This window comes from Spermophilus citellus (assembly GCF_964194105.1).
Source record: "Spermophilus citellus genome assembly, chromosome: 9".
Lineage (NCBI taxonomy): Eukaryota > Metazoa > Chordata > Mammalia > Rodentia > Sciuridae > Spermophilus > Spermophilus citellus.
Genome location: NC_138191.1, coordinates 10,007,904 through 10,024,993, shown reverse-complemented (window position 1 = coordinate 10,024,993; position 17,090 = coordinate 10,007,904). Strand labels below are relative to the sequence as shown.

The 17,090-nt window shown below is 37.3% G+C and overlaps 2 protein-coding genes across 2 annotated transcripts in view; one reads left to right on the top strand and one right to left on the bottom strand.

Moving 5' to 3' along the window:
- LOC308655784 (interferon-activable protein 203-like) overlaps positions 1-17,090 on the bottom strand; it is a 441,182-nt gene that overhangs the window by 270,983 nt on the left and 153,109 nt on the right. The gene's annotated exons all lie outside the window — the stretch shown is intronic.
- The window catches only part of SPTA1 (spectrin alpha, erythrocytic 1), a gene marked incomplete at its 5' end in the record, with an annotated part of 73,073 nt that overhangs the window by 20,753 nt on the left and 35,230 nt on the right, over positions 1-17,090 (top strand). Inside the window, 9 exons of the mRNA XM_081306060.1 lie at positions 624-805; positions 4,067-4,310; positions 5,151-5,273; positions 8,436-8,653; positions 9,534-9,626; positions 12,064-12,201; positions 14,155-14,306; positions 14,839-15,025; positions 16,421-16,522. Coding sequence (XP_081162186.1) covers positions 624-805; positions 4,067-4,310; positions 5,151-5,273; positions 8,436-8,653; positions 9,534-9,626; positions 12,064-12,201; positions 14,155-14,306; positions 14,839-15,025; positions 16,421-16,522 — 1,439 coding nt within the window. The remainder of the gene's footprint in view (positions 1-623; positions 806-4,066; positions 4,311-5,150; positions 5,274-8,435; positions 8,654-9,533; positions 9,627-12,063; positions 12,202-14,154; positions 14,307-14,838; positions 15,026-16,420; positions 16,523-17,090) is intronic.

The following is a 17,090-nucleotide window of genomic DNA, read 5'->3' as shown; positions in this document are numbered from 1 at the left end:
ATACCAATAAGACATCATTGCCAGCCTCATTTAGCAGTTGTTTACTAAGATGACACTTAGTAATTGCTTCACAGAAATAATGCAAATAATTGATATAAAAGCAGAGATAAAAATTTAATCTAAGAATACTATGAATAATCAAGACATTTTGGGGAGAAAAAAATATGGGGTATGGTTTGTGATGAAGGACAGGCATTAAGAGAGGGTGTAGCAAAGTTCAAAGAAACTTCAAAATTTCAAACTGAACCAACCCCACATTTTATGTTTGTCACAGAAAGTGTGACATTTGGGTTTGAATCTCTTTAAAAGAAAATTCTTAATAGTATATGACAAATGAAATATCTAGGAAGGTTAAAATCTGACACAGAATAATGATATTTCACCAGGGGTTATTACTTATTGTTTATCTTTGTTTTGAGAATATTATTGTATGTAAAACCAAATACCATCATAATTCTCCAAATTTAAGGTGACTTTTTGTATAATGACATGTAAAAGGGTTATCCTATTTTTCTCTTTGGAATATCAAAATACTATGTTTCTCTTTTAAGTTGAGGGAAGGTGTATCATAGTGTATAAAGGAACAAAGTTCTTAGTAGCGTAAGCCTAATGTCTTCTCCCAGGGACCCAGTTGCATGAAGCTAACCAGCAGCTACAATTTGAAAATAATGCAGAAGACTTGAAGCACTGGCTGGAGGAGGTGGAGGGGCAAGTTGCCTCTGAGGATTATGGGAAAGGCCTTGCTGATGTTCAGAATCTACTTAGGAAACATGGCCTCCTGGAGTCCGCTGTGGTCGCTCGTCAGGTTTGTTGTTAGCTCTTTGGCCAACTGCAGGCAATTGGTGTCTATCCTCTGACTATATTCACTATTATTATTGTTAAGTAATAAATAACTATTTATTAAGTAATTATTATTAGCAATTATTATTGCTATTAAGCAAATAAGGAACCAAAGGTAAATCGAAATTGTACCTATTCACCTGCCTTTTCCCAATACGCCTCCAATCCAGTCATTCTCCTGAGTCATTTGTCTTTCTTTATTAACTTTTCTAAACATAACACAGTTCACTTAATCAGGAAGCCTAAATGTCTTAGACAACCTGTCACTTCCTAGTTGTATGATCTTTGGTAGATCATTTCATCTTTTCTTGCTTCTGTATTCACACTTATAAAATAAGGGTTTTGGATAAAATTTGGCTCAAATTTCTCATTTCTGATATTCTATTCTTCAAATTTGAAAGTATAGTCAATCTTATCAATCTTTTGTTGTTAATAAAATTAAAATCCATACATGTAAATGACTTTCCCAGCATCACTGAGAAAATGAACAAGGGTAGGACTGTTCTACAGATATCTAAGTTCCTAATTTCAGGGATATTGGCTCTAAAATCCCACTAGACTAATATTTAAAAGAAATTTATCTACTTAGTTTCCATAACATTTATATTGTGAGTTTTGGAAGAAGTCAGTAAAAATTCACTCACAACTAATTCGATTTCTTATCCTAGGAATCTTAGCTTTCATTTGAAAATGATTCCACTATCCCCTAAGTCACATAAATCTGTACTCCTATAATACACTTCTTAAAATTCTGCTCTTTGTGTCTTAAATAGGGAAACACAGAAAAACCTAAAGAAAACAGGAAAAAAAAAACTCAGTCATTTATATAGCTCTAGGGATGGCTCAATAGGCTTTCAATAAGGTAAAAGGGTAGAGAGAGGAAAACCACACAAAGATGATATTTTAGTCAGCTTTTCTTTATTGGTTCCAGAAGACCCGACAAGAACAAGATAGAGGAAGAAAAGTTTATTTTGACTTACAGTTTCAAGTGTTCAGTCCACGGTTGGCAACTCCATAGCTCTGGGCCCAAGGTGAGACAGAACATCATGGTGGAAGGGCATGGCAGAGGAAAGCATCTCAGGACAGACAAAAGGAAGCAAAGAGAGCTTTGCTCACCAGAGAAAAAATGTAAACTTCAAAGATATGCCCCCAGTGACTTAGCTCCTCCAGCTGTATCCTACCTGCCCAGAGTTACCTCTAGTTAATCCATACCAGAGAATCAATCCATTATTAAGGTCAAAGGTTTCATAATCTAATCATTTCACCTCTAAAAATCACTACATTGTCTCAAACATGAGCTTTTGGGGATACTCCAGACCTAAACTATAACAGGTGAATTTGAAATTTACACAGTCGGAGAGAGTTTGAAACAGATTTTTTTCAAGGAGGGAAGAAAAGATTTGTTTAAAAGTTTATTTGTTTAAATTACATGAAAAAGAACAACTTGAAAATGATAAATATCATGTGTAAACACTTGAGAAATAGGTATCTGTCACACTATTTGGGAAAAATAAGAGTAGCCAATCACTAGGAATTGGTTCTCCTAGTAGAGGCTAAATACATTTTATTTATTCACTTATTTGTAAAGTACTGAGGATTGAATCCAGGGCTTCACACATTTTAGGCAAGTGCTCAACCACTGAACTATATTCCCAGCTCTGCAAAGTTGATTTTAGATATAAATTGTTATGATTGGAAAATGTCTTCAGTGTTTCCTATAGGAGAGTAAGTTGAGATCAAGACAGGTGAACAAACTTTCCCAAGATCAAATTTCAATTAACTGTCATCCAGGAATAGAAACTAGGCCTTCCGTCTCCCTGAGGGCATTCTACAATACATTAGAGATTTTTCAGAGTGTAACGGATCCCTAGTCGTAATGATGATGATGTCGAAAAGCACTCTATTATACTATTATGTTGTCCAAAGTATCCCAAGAAAATGTGGAAAATTAGCTAGTGAGAGATTTTAATTTTAAATCTTTATGGATCCTTTAATTTTTCACAGAGTAGTGAGTTTGGATTTTAAGAAACAATTGACAGTCAATGTTTTGTTCCAAATTAAAGAGAGATATCAATCCTTGGATAGGCTGATCATTGGATGATAAAACAAATATTTAAGAACAATGCTTCATCTTCCTCTTTTCTCAAAGAACTTCTTGTATGCAAAAAGCTTCCCTCCTCCTCAAAAACAACAACAAAAATAGACAAAAGAAGTAGATAAGCAACTGTGCCATTTGTATACAAGGCCAGCTATAGCTCATATCACCAACAAACATGAAATTAACCTCTCATGTCTGTTTTAACCCACAGGCATATAGCTAGAATTTTATGTCCAGGAGGATCAGTCCCAGTCTGTTTCTGTATCCATCCTTTCTCAGAAAGGATGGAAATGGCCCAAATGGGGACAACTAGGTTGCTGTCAAAGCCAGTGCAGATGCATCAGTTTTGGTGGGGTTTTCTGATCTTTGCTTTGGAGCACTATATTCCATTTTATAGACTTTGTTCTTCTTATGTAACAAACTGAAGCCTCGGAAGTTCTCATTTTTAATTGGAAGACGTAGCTCATTTCAAAGGGAGAGAAAGCGTGGAAGGGAAACACAGAAAAAAAATCTTCCTACTTCTTTCCTTGGGTCTCCAATTCATCAATACTCAGAATTAAAACATTACAATTTCAATTTGTAGGATTTCTTTGGAGCATTTTGTCCTTCTGAATGCGGTGTGACAACTATTGTCCTTATTTTTTTTCTCTCATTTTTTATTAGTGCATTATAGTTATATATAATATTGTGGTTTATTTGGACATGATTATACAAGCATGAAATATAATTTGATCCAATTTTATCCCCAGTACCTCCCCTTTCTCTTCCCTCTGTCTTCCCCCTCCCCCATTCAATTTCCTCTACTAGTCTTCCTTCTACTTTTTATAGTTTTTTAAAAAATTACTACATTATGGATATGCATAACGGTGAAATTCATTGTAGTATATTCATAGATGTACATAGGATGATTTTGTCAATTTCATTCCACCAGTCCTCCCTTTTCCCATCTTTCTTATGAAAGAGGTCTTAGCTTCATGAGGTGATCCTCTATTTTACTTGGATTTAATTGGAAGTCTTAACATGCCACATATGGAGAACTCTCCCACGGCCCCCTCTTATCACATTGAAATCCAGTCCCTTCTTCCTAAATGCTGGTACGTCCTGATGCACTTTCTGTTTCTCCCTCAGGATCAGGTGGATATCCTCACAGATTTGGCTACACATTTTGAAGAAATAGGCCATCCTGATTCGGGGGACATGCGGGCAAGGCAGGAGTCCTTGGTGTCCCGATTTGAAGCTCTGAAAGAGCCACTGGCCACCCGGAAGAAAAAGCTCCTTGATCTACTCCGTCTGCAGCAGATTTGCAGAGACACAGAGGATGAGGAGGCCTGGATCCAAGAGACTGAGCCTTCAGCGGCATCCACCCAGCTCGGTTTGTACAGCCTGAGCAGTCTGAGCCTGGGGAAGAGGACCAAGGGCTGCAGATTGAGAGATCTGGGAGACAGTAGGGTTAGTGTAGAAAGTTTACTCTCGGCTCCAGTCACCTCCAGATCCATGATAATTTTTCCAGACCTCCATCTAAATAATGCCAAAACATTCACCCCCTGAAACTGGACATGAACAATGCTGTGAATTCAGCAGTTCTGGGAAGATCTAGAGCACTCAGCTTTTCACAGGTTGTGAATGTTATTGACGGACAAGTCATGGCTAATGTTTCGAGGTATCAAGTTAGTTTTTGTCTAGGTTATGCGTAGCATAAAAATTTTGAAACTAGAAGAACCCACTATGATGATATAAAAGGTAAAGTTAGCAGACAGAGTGCAATTGTCTTGTCCTTTATAAGGTATTAGTTCACAAGTGGCTGCACCAGGATTCTTAAAGTACAGAAAAAACAGTATACAAATAAAGGGTGATTTTGTACATACATATTGGAAAGATCTGTGAGGGGCTAGACAATAGAAAGATTAGTCTAGGAAAACTTCGTAGAACAGAAGAGCTTGAGGCTAATTATAAAAGCACAGAGTTCCTGGAGAGGTATTTTGAATAGGAAGCATGGGAAAGAAAGTTTGTAGGGGAGAGAAGTAAAGAATGTTTAGGAAACAAGGGAAAGTGAAACAGGCAGGAGGGATTGGGGATCTCACAAGATGGAGGAAATTCACAGTAATTGTATTTGTTGTGAAATGTTAATGTCAGGCAACAGGTGAGTCACTTTTTATAAATTCCTTTCATATGCTAGGATAATCCCCAACTTTAATTTTGTTTTTCCCTATAGGCAAGGACTTAGTTGCAGCCAAAAATCTTCTGAACAGGCACCAAGTCATCTTGGCAGACATTGCCATCCATGAGCCACGCATCCAAGTGATAACAGAGCGGGGAAACAAAATGGTACAGGAAGGTATGCACGATTCATATGGAGTTGGCTGAAATATCACTGGACCAGACCTGTGGAAAGAGGCTTATACAGTCTTAGAGCTTCAAGGACATTTTAAAATAACTGATCCATTTTCCCACTTGATGAAGAAATTCCTTTTAGAAATTTCTGACAGATAATATACAGCTTTGTTTGCATATTGCCAGTATTAGAAATATCCCAACCTCATCCTCTGATCCCCATTCTTTTTGTAAAGCCAAAATTATTAAAATAGCCCTAATCATCAATATACTTCTCTGTAAAAGTTACAGAACTCAAGAACCTAAGTTACAAAATCTGTAATGTTAAGACCTTTTCCCAAGTACTAGCTTCCAGTTCTGTGAAGATTTAGGTTCTCAGTGTCTTATTATCTTAATGGTAAACAGTGACATTTCTTTGAACTTTTCACTTTATATAGTTTTTAATGACTCTCCTCATTCTGTTTTTTCATATTCAGAAACATCTGCTATTGAAATATGATGTTCATACTTGAACATCATAGGCCAGGTAGAGTATAAGCAATGCAGATTAAACTGAGATTTTCCCTTTGGGGCTTGAAGAATCCATTTCTGCCACCCAGTGTCTGGTTTTCAAAAGTATAGGTTAAAAGAAACTTTGCTAAGACAAATTCAGATCCCAAATGAGTGATTAAAATTGACAAATTTTGGGTTTGGGGTTTGTATGTTACTATAGAAACTCACCTTTTATTTCTCTAAATCTCTGACTGTAATTGGAAACTAATTTTTTTCTTCTGTCAGTTTGTTTTATATATGTATGTATTTGGAAGCTCTGTTATCATATATATTTAGGATCATTCTGCCTTTTTGATTAATTTAAATCTTTACATTATGAAATGTTCATCTTTATTCCTGGTGATGTTCCTTATTCTGAAATTGACTTAATGTGTTTTTAATAAAGACACTTGAGATGTCTTTTGATTAGTTTAGGATGGTATCTGTTTCTTGATGTCTTTGCTTAGCTAGGCCTTGCATATTCTGTATAATCTGTCATTATCTCCATTTTAATCCAAGTGTTTACAACATATACACTTCACAGTTATCATAATGGCTGCGTTTAAATCTAGCATCTTGCCATCATTTCCCTCTTTGCCCATCAGTTTCTGTCCTCCTAGAATTATTTCTGTATTTATTATGAGTTCACTTTAATCCCCATTTTGGAGTAAGTACAATTCTGTTTTGTGCGAGGATGTGTTTATTGGAGTAGTGCAGATATTTTCTAGTTGTGGTTTGTGGTGCTGGAGATACTTTCAGAGAGTGCACATTGTCAGGATACTTTGGAATAATGCTAAGATGTTATTTTTTTCTTACATGTCTTCTTTTATTGGCATATATGAAGTTTCCAGAGCATATGTAAGATATGCATGGATATCATTGCCCAAATATCTACTAGAATACATGTTTGTATATTTTTAAGTCTCAACATTTTCTATTTTGATTTCTCATATGGTAACTTTCAATAAGTAGGAGTGTGATCAAAAGTGGTTTAGTGTCCTCAATAATTTTTAAAGTTGTTCATTCTAAGAGAAAATATTTGAGAGTCATTGCTCTAGGATTTAAAATATAGATCTTTAAATTATGATAGCCTCACTTCAAATCGTATCACATTATTTCATGTGTAATACAAGAACCTTCAATGGATACTCCATTTCCCCATTTATCCTTGGTGCTCCTGGTATCACACATTTTAAATTTATTTATGTTATAAATACCACATTGCTTTTCATTATTTTGCTTAGATATGCCACTAGCTTTGTATAAGATTCAAAAGTGAAAAAATATTACTAATGTATTTGTCGTTTCCAGTGTACCTCAGTCTTTGTATAGGTAAATAGTTCATGTGTATCATTTTCTTTTGCTTTATGAGCTTGTAGTGCAGGTCTGCTAACTATGAGATCTCTTGGCTTTTGTTCATCTGCACATATTTATTTTGCTCTCCTTTTGGAACATATTTTCACCACATGACATTCTTGGCTAACAATTTCTTTCTTTCAGAGCCTCTTTAAAGAGGCTGCCACACTGTCTTCTGACTTGTGGTTTCTGATGAGATAAATCTGCTGTCATCATTATCTCTGTTTCTGTGTATGTGATGGCCCCCTTTCCCCCCGATTCTTTGAAGTTTTTCTCTTTCTCACTGGTTTTCATCAGTTGGGTTATATTGTAAATTCATTTGGTTTTCTTTGTTTCCTTGGCTTGGAAGGGAACACTGAGCTTCTTAGGTCTGCTTTGTTGGGGTTCTTGCAGGACAGACTTTATCTTATGACTAACGCACAGATTAGTCTAATACTAAGATATTACCCTTCTAAAGATGCAACTCGTGTGTTACAATATCTTTTCACTTTGCTGTCTTGTAGTTTAATTACTTCCTGCATTATGTGAGCTCTAAGATTTGTTTGGTTTTTAAGTCATTCTTTCCCTACCATTTAGGAAAGTCCTTTCACATGTGTGCAAAAAAGTAATCAGTCAGATACTTGAGGGACTTTTCTTTACGATTCCAAAGCTCCATCTCTGTGCAGCACCCTTCTCTTTAGTGCTCTGCCTCACAAATTCTAGTTGTCTTGTCTTTTACACACTCCTATCTCTGTCTCCTCAATTCAGTTTGACTATGAGTTTCCATTTTAGCTCTCCTACCACTCCAGCCCCCAAACTGCTGAGGGCATAACCTACAGCAATGGTAAGATCTATCTTCGTTCTTTCATTTCTTTACACTTTACATGAAAATCACTGTATATAATACGTTTTTCCTGTTTTCTGATTGTTTAAGGTGGAAGTGCAATTCCTATAATAAATCCCTTATGGACAGAAATAGAAGTCTGTTGATTTTTCTGTTTAGACGAGAGAAGACACACTTTTGATACTCTGAGTAAAAACTACACATGGGAGTTTTCTTTTCAGATCTGTATTGGTTAGACTATACCAACCCATTTACTACCACGTATACACACTTGTTAGACTTAGCTGCTCATCTCACTTTGGACTTTCCATTTTCCAGAGAACTTATGAAAAGTGTGACATTGACTAAATTCAGCACCCTTCTCAGTCCTTCCTTTATTTCCCCATTATGGGAAAGACTAGAGTATGGAAGACATTGATGAGGGTCATCCTCACCTTTTCTAAAACTACTCCACAGGACACTTTGCTGCAGAAGATGTCAGCTCTAGGGTTGACAGTTTGAACAAAAATATGGAATCTCTCAATGCTCGAGCTAAGAGAAGGCAGAATGATCTTGAGGCCAGTGTCCAGTTCCAACAGTACCTGGCTGACCTGCATGAAGCAGAAGCATGGATCAGAGAGAAGGAGCCTATTGTGGACAACACTAACTATGGAGCTGATGAAGAAGCCGCTGGGGTAAGACAGGGGTGGGGTGAACGTTATCTAGTGAATACTCACCTAACGCTACCAAATTACCAATGTAGGGTTTTTTTCATATCATGGGTCAAATAATGGTTCTGCTTGATTATTTGGGCTTTCCAGAATGATCACCTTTGGCTTTCATCTGCTGGGATACTCTCAGAGTTATTAGGGAACCCAAAAGATGTACCACATTTTTCTAATACTCTAGAGATTTAGAGATTTTTTTGGAGAGTATCTAAACCGAAAAGGTGCCATCGAAGATCTATACTTATCTTGGTCCTATTCTGAAACTGCTCATAACTAAAATCAAACTTTCATAAAGCAACCATGGTTTTCTGATATAGGCATCTTTATTTCTTTATTTAAATATAAAAGTCATACAGGCACATGGGACAAAAAGAACCTCAAAGATCATAATAACTCTTTATATCCATTTTGTTTATTGTCCTACAGGAAGTCAATATAGTGTTTTACAAACCTAAGCCCTAGAACTAATTGGAATGTGAGTTTAAAGTTATGCTGATGCTTATCCTACAAGGTAACATAATTATTGTCACTGTCTTTCAGCTGTGATGTGTAGGTTAATACATGTGCAAATTTAGAAGGCCAGAAATTTAAATAATTAAGTGCACATAGTGCAGATGGAGCACACAAAAATATATTTAGCAAATATGTTGAAATTATTATTTATTAATTCCCATTTTCTTGAGTCTTGCAAATTTAGGGTTAAAAAGAACTCCACAATAGAAAGTGGCTCTTCCCAAGATTTAAGGCTATCAGTGTAATTCAAAACAACAGAAGTAAATGCATCTTCCTGATGTGGTTAATGTTCCCACTACCTTTGTTCTGATGATCTTCTCATCAATAAATACAGGCTCTCCTCAAGAAGCACGAAGCCTTCTTGGTGGATCTCAATGCATTTGACAATAGTATGCAAGCGCTACGGGATCAGGCAGAAGCCTGCCAGGTAAGAAGGACTTCGTGACGGCAAGAAGCATGTTCCTCACCACAGAAGCAAAGGGATTTTCTTATCACTGATTTTACTTCCCACAACCCTCCTGGGGTTGCAAACAAAATAAAAAAAATTCTATAATCCCATTAGGCAGGAAATGTAACATCTACAGAGGTTTAGTCCAAAAGAAGCTTTCCATAAACTTTATTTATTATGTGTTCATTGATACCTGGTTTTGACTTTCCTCATTCCTCCTTTTAATATTATTCCTTTCCTTCCTCCCTCCCTCTCTCTCTTCCTTTCTTCTGTTTGCCTCTGTTCCTTTTTATCTTCCTCCTTAACTCTTTTCTTTCCTTTATTAGTTTTTTTGTAACAATGCTTATTAAATGTCTATCATCTGCAAGTATGAACAAAAAGTAATACTGACTTGCAAGAAATTTACACTTCATTAGGAGGCCAGAAATTTAAATAATTAAGTGCACATAGTGCAAATGGAACACACACACACACACACACACACACACACACACAGTCCCAAAGAAAGGAATCTTCTGTTTCCTGAAACAGGAGTGCTGGAAGATAGAATTTTGTAGCTGAGATGAGCCATTTTATCTGAGATTTTTGTTTGTTTGTTTGTTTTATGAAATGGGAGGTTTTCTATGCAGACAAGAAGGAAAAGAACTTTTCCTTTATGGCAATATAGTCTTAAAGTTATTTAAGTTATTTATTAGTGCATTATAGTTATACATAATTGGGTTCGTTTTGACATATTCGTTAATACATAGAACATAATTTGCTCCATTTCAATCCCCAGTACTAAGTTTCCTCCTCCCCTCTGCCCTTCCTGATCCCTTTCCTCTACTCTATTATCCTTCCTTTCATTAATTATTTTTAAATTGGTGCCTTATAGTTATAAGGTGGAATTCCCTGTGATATATTCATACATGGCACATAACATAATTTGGTCAATTTCATTTTGAAGTTCCTCTTCTTTCCAATCCCTCCTCCCTCCCCCTTAACCCCCTTCCCTCTATTCCACTATTCTTCTTTCTATTTTCACGCGATCCCTTTAAAAAAAAATCCTTATTTTACTCTCACTTCTCCATATGAGAGAAAATATTTGACCTTTGGCTTTCTGGGTCTGGCTTATTTCATTGAGCATGACGTTTTCCATTTCCATCCATTGACCAGCAAATGTCATAATTTGATTCTTTTCATAGCTAAGTCCAACTCCAATGTGTGTATGTACCATATTTCTGAATTTTTTAAACTGGCGAATTATGACTACACAAACTAGTGGAATTCATCGCAACATATTTGTATATGCATATAACACAATCTGGTCAATTTTGTTTCTCAGTACCTCACCTTTCCTTCCCTTCTTCCTTCCCTGGTTCCCTTTCTACTCTACTCATCTCCTGTCTGATTTCATGAGATCCTTCCCCCACGTTTTTCCCCTTATTTTATCTCTAGCTTTCACATAGGAGAAAAAAAATATAGCCCTCAAATTCCATCCATTTTCCTGCGAATGACATTTAGTTCATAACCCATGAGGGTGGATGCACTGAGGAGCGAAACAATTATATTAAGTGTATTTGGGAAATGGAGATTGGCTGAGAATGTGTGAACAGGGAGGGCGGAGGTGAAAGGGAGTGTTGTGAAGGGTGATGAATTCCAATCAAGTGAATGATAGAATCAGTGTCTCCTCTGGGTACCGGAGAAAAAGAAGGAGGCACGCTTCTTACATTCAAAGAATCTCTTCTAATGAGAGGCTTGGGACTCACACACTGGGACCAGACACAAGACAGATTCAGCACATCAGGTCAACAGACAGGTGACAGGAAGTGGGACTTCAACTTTGTCACACAATTTTCTAAAATGTCAATGTGTATAATCCGTTGGGGTCTTCTTGTCTTTTTACTGTTTAAATTGGTGCATGATAAAATGGAGTAAATTATGTTCTATGCATTAATGAACCCAATTATGTATAACTATAATGCACTAATAACCACATAATCATATTTTTACCACTCAAGTTATATATAAAATAGTGGAATGCATTGTGATACATTGGCATAGGCAGGTAACATAATTTGGTCCATTTTATTGCCCAGTACCTCTTCTTTCCTTCCCATCCCCCTTCCTGATCCTCTACTGGTCTACTCAAGGAGCACATTAGGAACCGTGGCTTAAAACATTTAATATTTCTGAGACTAGATGTTTTTCTTGTTCACTCTGAGTTCGTATTTCCCAACCTGCTGGTCTCCTGATAAGTGTGACAGTATTTCTGGAAACCACATATTTTAACCTCTGGCAGCCACCTAAGAGGTTCCAGACTTTCTCCTCCTGTGAGGCCCCAGGGAGTGTCCATCACTGGGAGGTTCCACAGGGAGATGCTTCCAATGCATGACTGACATCTGTCCCCACCCCCACCCCCTTTTATTTTCCTCAGCAACAACAGGCTGCACCCGTGGAGGATGCTGCTCAAGAATCAAGGGTTCTGGCTTTATTTGACTTCCAGGCCCGCAGCCATCGAGAGGTCACCATGAAGAAGAACGATGTGCTAACTCTGCTCAGTTCCATCAACAAGGTGACTTGTCCTAACCTTATTTCGATCAGTGAAGTGACTTTTTCATAGCCGTTCTCCTCACCTTGCCAGATAACCAGATAATCATATTTTTACCACTCAACTTTTTTTTTTTTTCAATCCTGGGGATTAAACCCAGTGCCTTGTGCATGCTAAGCAGAAGCTCTACCACTGTGCTACACTCTCATTCCTTTTTCTTTTTAATATTGAGCCCAGGCTCACCTTGAACTTGTGATCCTTCTGCCTTAGCCTCCCGAGTCATTCGGATTACAGGTTTACACCAACATGTCCAGCCTCAACATTAAAATTATATATATATATATATATATATATATATATATATATATATATATATATAAGTTGTTGATAGACCTTTATTTTATTCATTTATTTATATGTGGTGCTGAGACTCAAACCCAGTGCTAGGCAAGCACTCTGTCACTGAGCCCCAGCCCCAGCCCCAGCTTCAACATTTTTAATCACTTTGTTTTTTAACTGTTTTATAACTTACCAAGAAGCATACTTTCTTCAGATATTGTAAATCATCCTCTAAAGCCTTGTGGGATTTTAATCCTCATCTTATCATCATGAAAGAAATGAAGAATCAAAGAAGTTAATAATTAACATACAGATATTTAAGGCGGCAATTCCTAAATGGATGATGTTATAGGACTAACTTCTCCCTCCTTCCCACCTCTTTGCTTGTTCCCCCTCCGTGCCAGCGTTCCTAGTGATGGACAGCAACATCTAGGGTCAGGAGAGGCCTGATAACAGAGGGGTCTTTTGCCAGGTGTGGTTGCATGCGCCTGTGATTCCCAGTTTGAGGCCAGAGTGAGCAACACAGGAAGACCTGTAAGAAAAAAAGAAGGAAAGAAGGAAGGAAGGAAAGAGATTTTAAGATATTAGTTCATGTACTGGAAGTTCAAAATTTTCAGGGTAGGTTGGCAGAAAAGAATAAAGTAAAAAAGGGAAGGAAGGAAGACAAAGGGGGGAAGGGAGGAGGGAAGGAAATGATTTTTTTTTATTAACTTGGTTTTCTTTAGACTTTATGACCATAAAGACAACGGTAAAATTTTGGGCTGGGATTTTAAATATATTTCTCCTCAGCAGTCAAGTAATTCTTATATTCTAATATCTGACTAAGTTTCAAAAGGTCTCGATAAGAAGAGAATTTGGCATATTGTTATTCTGAATGTTTTTGGCGAGACAAAACACTGCATTATCTAAAACACTGCGTGCTTAGGCCAGGGCTGTGGTTCAGTGGCAGAGTGCTTGCCTAGCATGCGTGAGGAGCTGGGTTGGATCCTTAGCCCCACATAAAAGTAAACAAATAAAATAAAGATATGTTGTCCATCTACAACTACCAAAAAAAAATTTAAAAACAAAAAACCACTGTGTGCCAGCCCACCCACCCCCTTTTCTGTTTGCCTAGACCTCTTTATTTTACCATGTTTTTCTCTGAGAAAACTAACTTCAGAGAAGTTAGTACAATACCACTAATAAAAAAATAAAAGAAAAAAATTTACATTAATGAATCTCAGGGCAATTGACAATTGTTAGAACCTCTGGAAGTGGGATAGGGAAAAGAAATTTTGATGCAATATTATCTACACATGATCCACCCCCAAGAAACTTTGTTGGATTCCTGGTGAACAAAAGTACACCATCATCGTTTGAAGAGCTAGATTTGCTTTTTGAAATTCCTCCTAGAGTTTAGGGTCTGACATAAAATACAATATTATTTTATTTCAGGGGCTTACCTCTGCAATTCCTGAAATTCCACAGTAACTTTTTTGTGGTCTGTGGAAATCACATGTCCATTCATAAGTGATGGCTAGCTTCTCTTGGCCACCAGCTTGTGCCTGTGCCTAAAGGCTTAGTTATGAGAGTCCAATCTCTCTTGTCTGTGGATTTCCCAAGAACTTAAAAAGGAGTGGGAATCTGTTCTCCCTTCAGGACTGGTGGAAGGTTGAAGCTGATGATCACCAGGGCTTTGTCCCAGCAAACCATGTCAGAAAACTGGCCTCTGATGAGCTCCCCATGGTCCCAAAGCGGCGGCGAGAAGAGCCAGGCAGTATCGCCCAGCGCCAGGAGCAGATCGAGGAACTGTGAGTTCTGGATGCTGGAGAAATGGACCATGTTTGGCAAAATAGTTCCTATTGAATGAAGGCACTCTTCTCATGATTTTGCATCTGTTAGATTAGAGATACAAATTAAAAGATTTCAAGAACAGAAAACAAACTTAGGATCCTTCAAACACTTAAGTTTTTATATGAAGAAAGGGATCCCCCAAACCATTCATTCCTTTAAGGTTGATAAAATGTCTTCTGACATCCAATGTGGACTTTGTTTACTTGTTTAATATCTAGGCAGCACATAAGAATTTCACTTTGATAGAAGAGGAAGGGATGTTGCCAGCCATACTTTCAGGTCCCTAACATTTTCATTGTTATTAAATGTGATACTGTGTTTATCTCTCTGCTCCTAATGCTTTATTTTGTGCCATCTTTATTTCACCCACTCCTTTACTGATCTTTTGATTTTATTCTTCATTTCCTTTTTGTCTCTTTCACTCTCTACTCTTCTGTATCTTTTCCACCTTTTATTCCATTTTCTCATCTCCATAACTTTTCTACCCAGGTACCGCTCTCTCTGTGATCGGGCAGAGGAACGCAGACGTCGCCTACTACAACGTTATAATGAATTTCTTCTGGCCTATGAGGCAGGGGACATGCTGGAGTGGATTCAAGAGAAAAAAGCAGAAAACACTGGAGTGGAACTTGATGATGTTTGGGAGCTGCAGAAAAAGTTTGATGAATTCCAAAGGGTAAGAAAGAGGAGCTATCACTGGGTGTGGTGGTGCACACCTATAATCCCAGTGGCTCAGGAGGCTGAGGCAGGAGGATCCTGAGTTCAAAGCCAGCCTCAGCAACAGTGAGGTGCTAAGGAACTAAGTGAGACCCTGTGTCTAAATAAAATACAAAATATGGCTGGGAATGTGGCTCAGTGGTTGGTGCCCATGAGTTCAATCCCTGGTATCTTATTACTTGACTGCTGATGAGAAATATATTTAAAATCCCAGCCCAATATTTTACCAATGTCTTTATGGTCATAAAGTATAAAGAAAACCAAGTTGATAAAAATAAAAACATTATTTCCTTCCTTCCTCCCTTCCCACCTTCTTCCCCCATCCCTCAAAAAAAGGAAAGAAAGAAGAGCTTTCTCTAGACACCTTTTGAGACTTATCATCATTTCTTTTTATTCTATTTCTCCTCTTACATGACTCTTTAATTGATTTAATACTTATTAAATGCTCTCTGCAATGCTACTGAGAACTCCACAATTTAGATCTTCCCCAGTTTATTGTAGTTGTTAGTCACTGGTTAGGAAATAAAGAAGAAGAAACTAGCTACTCTAACTTTCAAGCCCGCAGTCTCTGCCACTCCCAAATCCTCTTGGGTGTGCCAATCTCCCAGAATTCCTCAAAACTTGCCTTATATCATAGTGCGTTCTTCATGCCCAGGGTGAAATGGGGTGTTAAGATGGGACTGTGTGTAGAGTCTAATCATGGGACAGAGATTGGGGTGGGAAGAGAAGAACAACCTGAGTTTACAGTGAGAACATGTCTGAGTATTTACCTAGCTAAAATCTTGTGATCACCTTTTTTCCTCTTATTTTTTTTACATTATCTTACCTAGCACTGAATATAAATTTCTTCCTTCCTTCCTTTTTCTTATGATATTTCTCATTGTGTGCATGTGTGTGTATATGTGTGTGTGTATGCATATAGATAGTGTGTGTGCTCCTTTGTGATGATTATAATATCCTTTAATATAGAAAAATCATAACTCAGTCAATGAAATTCTATAAAGATGGAGGTATTTATAAGGATAGAAAATAATATTACACAACTCAGGTACAGATACCTCTGACAGCAAAATTCAATATAGGGGAAGATTTTAAGAAATCTAAGAAGATGGATATGCTTCATACTTCTGATGAATAATAGTTCTCTTGGCAAGGTTTGATAGTTACGGGGTGTCAGGGAGTTTAAGAGTATTTTCTCAGTGGCAGCTGAGAAGAAAGCAGCTTGTGTAATGTAAGTGAGGTTACCAATATGTTTTAATAATACTTAGCCAAATGGATATGAAGATGAACAGACAGATATGGAATATTTTTGAGAAGAGGATTGACACTGCTTTGGACAAATTTTCTCATCCAGGATTTAAAGACCAATGAGCCTCGGCGAAGGGACATCAACAAGGTGGCTGATGATCTGCTGTGGGAAAAACTTCTGACACCAGAAGGAGCTCACATTCGGCAGGTAACTGAGATTTGGCCTCGATGTCATTATTTTACTCTAATAGTAAAATAGTCAACGGATCAGTTAGGATATGCAGGAGTGGACAGCAGTGTGAAACTGACAAAGGTCCAAGGAGTTCAGCCATTTTTGTTGTCTAAATGAACTTAACTAGAGAATGTTTGTTTACTATCATTTGCTGAGTGTCCTCTGTTTTCTGACATCGGTACTGTTTTGGTGAAGGGAGGAAGACAAAAGTATTGGGACCAGAAATTGAGATTTAGTTTCAAGAAGCAGTTTTAGGAAGTTTAGAGACTATTGCATTGGGCATCAGGAAAACTGAGCTTAAGGGTTGGCCCTATCCCTGTCTGACTACGTGTTCTTGGGCAACTCATTTCATTTCTGAGATCTTCAGTGTCCACATCTGAAAAGCAAGAGTGTCACATAGCAAAATCTCTAAATTTTCTTTTAATTTTCTATGCTATGTTTCATAAAGTTGAACATAAAGTTTTGCCTTCCATCCCTATCTCAAAAAAACTTTTAAATTAAAATTTTGAAATACATACACTTGAACTGATATGAAATCCTTCAA